Raw genomic sequence first — 8,068 nt, forward strand, 5'->3', positions numbered from 1 at the left:
ACGAGAGGAAATGGCCTCAAGTTACAACAGGGGAGGTTTAGATTGGATAATAAGAAAAATTTCTTCACCGAGAGGGTGGTCAAGCATTGGAACAGGCTGCCCCGGGAGGTGGTGGAGTTGCCATCTCTGGAAGTATTCAAAAAACGTGTGGATGTGGTGCTTCAGGACATGGTTTAGGGAACATGGTGGTTCTGGATTAATGGTTGGACTTGATGATCTTGAAGGTCCTTTCCAACCTTAGTGATTCCGTGATACACTTTTGCAAATAAATGATGATAAAAAAATGCCATTTACCATGGTTGCCCTAAAGACAGACCACCCAAAAGAGCTGCAGAAACTTAAGGCAGCAACAGGTGTGCAGCCATGGATGATAAAAACTCACTTTTACGAGGGCACTAAGAGTATCAGATGGAGTTGGTCACTGACAGCAGGAATTGCGTGCAGGCATGCAGCTGAGTGCAGAGTACAAGCCTGAGTCACCGCAGCCAGTGAGCAGCAAGGCCAAGCTGTCACCCCACCCAGCTGCGATGCTGGGTCTTCATGTGTGCTCTGCCAACAAGCCCCCAGCTATCTCCTCCATGTCTGTACCATGAGAATCTTCTTCTGCAGCTGGCTCCTCTGCAGCTCCTATACAGCACTGTAAGAACTGGCCTGGAGCTGCCTACAGGTGGAGATCCTGTGCCCTGGTAACACCTTTTCATCCACTTTGCCTAAATCTTGCAGGCTCATTTGGGAAGGATCTGACATCAGGTGTCTAAAAGAAGATGCCCCAACCCCAGCTGGGACTTCTTAGAGTTGACATGCAAGTGGTGGGCCAACTCCAGCCCCTTTGGCACACATGGAGGTGGAAATGTTGGTATTGGTGCTAAATAAGCAGGATACAAGTCACTTCTGCGACTCCCACCCTCGTGACCCTGTAGATGCTTTCCAAAAAAGAAAACTACCTACAAAAAGAAACTCCTGGAATCCCAAGATTCCCAAAATCCCTGCTGGGGTGCAGGTGGGATGAGCAGAGGACTCAGCAACCTTTGCCTGCACCCCTTACCAGCGAGAGCACACACCCGGCAAGCTCGACTGGTTTCCTCCCCAGTGGCTCAACACCCCTCTTCTGACTGAAACATCTAATTAAGAAACTACAACTAACAGAGAGTACTTCCAAGAATCAATGTCCATGTTCACATGATGAACTATTTTTCCTGAACCAGGATCAGGTGGTTGTAGCTGACAGGATTAAACCTTCAGTCAGTAATTATTTGGTTTCTAATACACTGCAATCACTGGGAAAAGATTTGCATAAGCCTGGATGAAAACCTAGCCATTAATTACTACTATAATTTTCCACAAGGCAAAATGAAGTAGCCACAATACCCAAACACCTGATTTTATCTAGCAAGAATTATCCACATTAGCAGCCACTAATGAAAAACCCACAAACAAGAAAATCAAGGCACACATCCACAATGTACAGACTACCAGGCACCACCCAATGCACATCCTCCCCCCCAACATTAAAAAATAGTTTAAAATATGAAAAAAGATGTCCCAGTGAATGCCAAAGAAGAAGCAACTGTATGTGTGGGTGTACAGACATGCATTAAGAGCAGACCAGAAGGAATTATTTAATTAGATTTATAGATGCTTCGCATGGACCAAAGTGGCAGGTTGGGTGAAACAGGATAAACACTGTGTTTAAGAAGGAAGTATGGAGAGACACAAATGGGAGCACTGAACAAAAGAACCTGTTCTCTGAAGTTTACTTTGGCAATGGAGTAGTAGCAGAATGTAAAGCTCAGGTGATGCAATGTTTAAGTGGAATGGGTCAGAGGAGCCAGAAAGTATCTTCCCCTCTCCACGGGGCTGCCAGTTACCCCTCAGAGAAGTCTCAAAAGCATTAAGTGGGAAAAGAGCTGTGTGTTTATCAAGTATTGCCTTCTAGAGCAATAGGTTTTTTGATTTATGTGAAAAAACTTGTGAATGACATTCCCACCAGTGAGATTTAAGGAAAACAAAAAAAAAGTTTCCCTTCACCTGAAGGAGAAACATCTCAAAAGAGTGGCGATGACCATCTGGCTCATGGTACCACCACATTGGTGGTACCCCAAATCTCAAGCAACACCAGAGGGCCATGATGCTTTTTAAATTAATTCTGCCTCCAAAAGCAGCTTACCATCATTGCCGTAGGAAATGGAAACCTGGATCTGTAGAAGTTAAACAGAAAAAAATATCTTCACAAATAGCTGAAGATATTCACCCAAAGACAACTTAGACTTGACATTAAAATAAATGTTTTTACAAATTTGTCCTGACTCCCCAGGCGGGCCTGTTCCTGATGCTGGTAACTTCTGCTATTTACTGAGCGTTCCTTAGATGCCAACGTAAGCGTAAGCTGCCGTTCCCTGGGGTCTGCACCTCTAACGAAGGATGCTTCGAAGTTCACAGTTTGTCTGGCTGCTCCAGACTGATGCTACTGGCACACGTTGACTCAGTCCTGTCATTAGTGCCCCGGGTTTCAGGGCACCCTGTTGAACTAGATGCAAGATGTGCAAACGTCAACTATTAGCGTACAGCCTGCTTCAGCAGCACTTGGAGATGTTTTTCAAGCTCTCAGCCAGCAGCTGCCATAGTGATAGTCTTTGGCCTAATTACACCAAACTTAATTTTAGCCCCCAGCCCTTACGGAAGTCACGGATTATTTCCCAAAAGCCTCCCTGGCAACTTGTGAACGTGAAGGGAGAGGGATATCATCAGGGAGGGCCAGCGACAGGGTAGCAGGAGAGGAAAAGAGACTAATTCAAGAGTTAAGACTTTTTTTTTTATATATTTGTTGTGATTGAGTCTCACAACTGTTTTGTTTGGGTTTTTTTCCTTTCTATACATTTGATTGTTCTCACTGTTTGAGACACACAATTAACCTATACAAAGAGATACAGGCTCAGCTGGACATGCAATAAGGGATGCTGTGGATGGGCACTGCTGCCCCTGGGGCACCCACAGAAGCTGTTGGGATGCAGCACCCAGAGTTCCCCACTAACACCCTTCACCCCCTGTTTTCTGCTGGCCAAAGCACCTCAAATCCCACAGGCAGCCCACTGCGGGGATGGGAATGAAAACAAACAAATTGGGGAAAAAACCCTCCCAGAAATTAGGTGGAAATCGAGCAGGGCAAGCAAGGATTGTCACCTCTGGGAAAGCCCAAAGTGGTCAATGGGGATATTAGCCCTGTGGTCTGTAGAACATAAGGCAAGACTCCACTTCCCAGCCTTCGAGCACCCTCCAGCAAGGAGGTAAGATGTATCAGAGGGAAGTAAGACTTTTTTAGTGCAGCAATTTTGACAGATCCATGCAGATGCTGTGGGTTGGTCCATGGCCAGGCACTTCCTAACCCACCATTCTGTCACAGCTGACAAACCAGTAGCCCTACCGAGACCTTCATGCCAGTTATGCTCAAGTTTCTTAGGTGACTGACTTACTTAACATATGATAGTTTCTGGGTCCTGGGAAGGTTTCCAAGGTGTTTCGTTATGTTATAAAATAAACAGAGATGCTAAAACAAGAGGATTAATTCGTACCAGCAATGTGTGAGCCATGCACAACCAACACCCAAACTGAACTTCTAGTAAGGACTGGTGGTGGCGACCAGGAGATCCCGTTCTTCTCCCCCCCCCAGCCCTCTCCCTCCCTCGTCATCTGCCTTCCCAGCCACCACCTCCCACGCGAAGCCGCAGTGAACGCAGCCGGCACGCGCTGCACAGCGGTTCCCAAAAGCTGCTGTATACAGAAGGTCAAATGACATCATTTGGTGACAAGCAGCTGCTGCGCTTAAGCACATACGAGCAATTCCCAACTGCCTTCCTATGGGAAAAGATGCAAGTATTTGATGTTGAGTGGACAAGCTCTCACATCTGCTTTTCTTATGGATGCAACCCAGCCAGCCACCGACACTTCTCCCAGAACTAACTTGGAAACAAAACCTCTGCCAAAATTAAGCAGCTTGTTTCGATTTCCTCTCTACTCAGCTGACTGTACCTGCTCAGGGCTGCACTATCCTGCTACAGCAGTGCCTTGGTAATAAGCATCTATGTTTTCAGCTGTTTACAGTAAGAAAGCATATCTCACAGTATATACACACAGAGGTTAAAAACTGGAATCTCAATCCTGGCTTACAGCTATTCTTATTAAAAACATGGTCATGGAAAAATGACACAGATAAAATTCTATTAATTTGTGGCTCGTACATTGCTGAGGATGCCCCTATCTTCTTTTTTTTTTTCCCCCCTTTATGAGAGAGATGGGTGATTTAGCCAAGTTTATATGGTTTCTGTTACCACACTACCTGACCATATATAGTGTATTTACCCTAAGAACTGACAAATAATATCAGGAAATAATATCAGACCATAACATGAGAAATATAAGCACACACAACACAATCCTCAAAATCCTGTTGTTATTTCCAAGTTCCCAGTATAAAATTATACAAAATTACATAAAATTATATAAATTTGTATAAAACAAGGTCTAGCCATAAAGAGATACCAGGTGCAGGATTTCAAGCAGCAAAGCTTCCCAGGACTGGCAGTGAACAGCTCAATCACAGCTGGGCACTGCCAGAACCAGCTTAAAATCATCACAAAACTGCAGCTGACCATGGATTTCTAAAATATAACCAAGAATAAATTTAGATTAGTTCTCCTCCTGCCGCTGAAGGATCCCGACGTGCAGTGCAGGCACTAACCCCAGGAGTTTCGGCGGTGCTCGCTGGCTGAGCGCAGCAGCTGGTTTTACATGCCTCCAGCAGAGAAATCCTCTGCGATACTCAACTAGAATCTCATTTATTTCCTGAAACTTCTATCAAAACTAAAAGTTACTTGGCGACTTCAGAAAACCTCTGTGGCCTTCGTAAACTTTTTAAGCATTTTGCACACTTAACAGCAACCGCATGTAGGAGGAAAATTGCAGCTGTATGACAGCACGCTGCGACGAAACAGGAAAGCAGAACGGGAAGGGAAGGTGATGGCTCAAGGTGCCAAGAGAATTTTGGGTGGGAAGAATGCAATTATCCCAACCGAAATAGGAGCTGAGCATTTGTTTTTGGAAAGGGTGTTCGATTTTTGTACCCAGAGGCAGAGATATTTCCATGCTGTGACTCACATACCTCTTTCACAACCACTTCTGATTCTGAGCTGCTCTTCTTCAGATCTAAAATGGACCCTACCATTTTCTCTCAGTTTGGCACCCCTGAGCTTTTTCAAAGCACAATTACATCAGGAAGTATTTGAAAGCAATCCTTGCTTTCTATTTTATCGCTGGCTGAACACTAGTGCTCACAGAAGCGGCCATATCCAGCCCCCAAGACCCTCTCTATCCCCCAAAAAGCCTTAATGGAAGCAGCTTCGGGATCCTGGTAAGCAGCCAGCCTGCTAAGCCGCGAGGACTGTGCGGGAAGTAGGTGACAGCCGTAATAGCAGTGCAGCTGATATAGTATCACTTTCTGTATGGAAACCACGTGGTGTAGTTTCACTCACACCAGAGGCCTGGTGTATTTGTCGTACTTGTTTTCATATTTATTTTTCAAAGAGAAGACCTCAGGTTTAAACCCCATGTTTTCTTCTAACAGGTTCTCAGGATTATAAGCAAAATAAAGCACATGCAAGATGTAGCACGCGTTTTAGTTCTTGCTTTACAAATCTACTGCAGTCACAGATCCAATTTGAGTTAGTTTAATACTGAAATATGTTATATATATAGAAGGCACTGAAGCCCAAATGTTTGATTCATGGAGATGAGAACTTAACTCATCTGAAAGAAAGGCACACTTTACCAAACTCTGCAATTCATCTGCGTGTTGGAGTTTTATGTAAGGAAGGAAAATGAAATAAATCATTCTGTAGAGCTCATAAAAGAGACCTTTATACACAGGCACTGTTTCAAACTGGATCCAGTGCTTTTACAAAAGAAGCAGAAGGGAGAAGAACTAAGGGGCCCATATACAAGCTAGTATATGGAAATGCAAGCCCTCTTTTTCCTTGCTTTAAGAGGAAGAAATGTGCACATATCAAACTAAAAGCAGCAGGTTAGATTACAGAAATACTGCTGTATCCATCCAGCCTCTGACCAGAGCTGCCACGGGGCTCAGATCTGGTCTTGGCATTCCCAGCCGGCTCGTCCTTGACTCCTCTGCACGGTTATTGCAGGCCACAGTGCTTTGGGTCAAAACCACCTCTATTGCAATAGGTGTGTAGCTAGATGTAAATACACCAGTCTGGGGCATCTTGTCTCTTAAGCAGTCTGGTATCTGATTAATGCCATGCATGATGTCTTTGCACAGATTCACCACTAATTCACAGTCCCATTCCAACTTCCACTCTCTCGACATTCGCTTGACGCAAACATATGGACGATGTATCTCAGGTATACAACACTGAAGGCCAATAAACAGGTACATGCAGTAAACCAAACTATTTCAGAAAGGGTGGAAGTCCTATGATTCACCTCTGTCTCAAAATGAGTACTGCGTACTCACCTTTGAAATCTTCATTCATATAGTGCTACGTAAATGCAGAGCAATTCTTATAAGCAAATAGATTTTGTAAGTGAGCCCCCAACTTACAAGCCCTTGTCACTTGGATTTTAAAGTCTCATCATTTCAGACTCTGAAAAGGGCTGGCTACTAGGCTGCTGCACAAGCGCTTTGTAACTTGGGGAGAGGGAAACAAAAAAAAAGCAAAATAATTAGGAAACTTGGCCCTTCTGTAAAGCGTAGCTTCATCTGCCGAGTCACACCAGACGCTGAACTGGCGCAGTGGCAGACGCGCAGCAGAGCCGGGGAAAGCTCTGGAGAGCGCGTCCACTGCCCACCCTGCCCCAGGTCCGAGGCGACCAGCCCCGGCGGGCGGTGGGGCCAGCCGCAGCCCGCGGGTCCGGGACCCGTTTCCCCGGCAGCGGCTGACTGACAGCGGGACCTTCCCGCAAGGCGCTGCCAGCGCCGGGAGCCGCAGCGCGGGGGCAGCTCTCGCGGCACAGCTCGGCAGGTCGCCCACGCCCACGGCGGAGCAGCACCGCGAAACAACAGAGCGGCACGGCTCCATCGCCCTCCTTAAATCACACCCACGGGAGGAGATGCAGCGGCTGAGCTGGCAGGGCTCCTGCTCAGGATGTGTTAGAGGATGACGGCGGGTAGGGAATGCCCCGAGGAGGAGAAGGAGGAGGGCATGGGGAAGAGCGGGGAAGGCCAGCCGGGATGCCCAGCATCCCGGGTGAGGTTGCGCCGAGGTACCGCCGGCTGCTGGGGATGCTCTCCCGGGGAGATGCTCTCCCGGGGAGCTGCTCTCCGTCTTGCGCCCTCCCCACGGCCCAAAGGCGCCTCTTCCCCCACCCCCGCTCCGCGCCGCTGACCCCCCACGGAGCGCTGCCCGCCCCCCGCCCCCTCCCCACCCCGCAGCTCCGCACCGCTCCGCCGCCCCTCCGAGCCCTTTGTCCGCCGGGGGAGGCACTGGGGACAGCGGGGGGCCTGTCGGGGCGGCTGGTTACCGATGGAGACCTCCTGGGCGAAGGCGAGGGAGATGAGGAGCAGCGGCAGCCCCACGGCGATGCAGGTGACGATCTTGTCCAGCGCCAGCTCCAGCCGCAGCCCCTTGTAGCGCGTCTCCGGCGGCTCCTTCAGCAAGAAGTCGGAGAAGACGTACTCGGTGGCGATGTGCGCGATGGCCATGGCGGGCCCGGCCCCGCTCGGAACAGCCAAGCTCGGCACAGCTCGGCTCGGCCCGGCTCGGCACAGCTCGGCCCGGCCCGGCTCGGCTCGGCGCGGCCCAGCCCGGCCCCGCCCGGCGCGGCTCGGCAGCGCCCCCACAGACCGGCCCGGCCCCGCGCGGCCCCGCCCGGCGGGAGGCGGGGGCGGCTGCCCTCGGTGCCCGATGCGGGCTGGGTCGGCCCCTCCAGGACGGGCGGGGGTCGGGCGGGGGGCCGCGGGCCGTGGCAGGCGCCCCCGGGGATGGAGACCCGCGGTACCGCGGTTCGCGCCCGTCGCCGCTGGGCCTCGGGTGCGCAGCGCGGGGCAGGGCCTGGCTCC

The 8,068-nt window shown here is 49.5% G+C and overlaps 1 protein-coding gene across 1 annotated transcript in view; it reads right to left on the reverse strand.

Moving 5' to 3' along the window:
* The window catches only part of PANX1 (pannexin 1), a gene marked incomplete at both ends in the record, with an annotated part of 29,699 nt that extends 21,988 nt beyond the window's left edge, over window positions 1–7,711 (reverse strand). Inside the window, one exon of the mRNA XM_082005856.1 lies at window positions 7,531–7,711. Within this exon, the coding sequence (XP_081861982.1) occupies window positions 7,531–7,711 (181 nt within the window). The remainder of the gene's footprint in view (window positions 1–7,530) is intronic.
* Between the last annotated feature and the right edge of the window lie 357 nt (window positions 7,712–8,068).

The sequence above is a fragment of the Phaethon aethereus genome (assembly GCF_964289735.1).
Source record: "Phaethon aethereus genome assembly, chromosome: 1".
NCBI classification, from domain to species: domain Eukaryota; kingdom Metazoa; phylum Chordata; class Aves; order Phaethontiformes; family Phaethontidae; genus Phaethon; species Phaethon aethereus.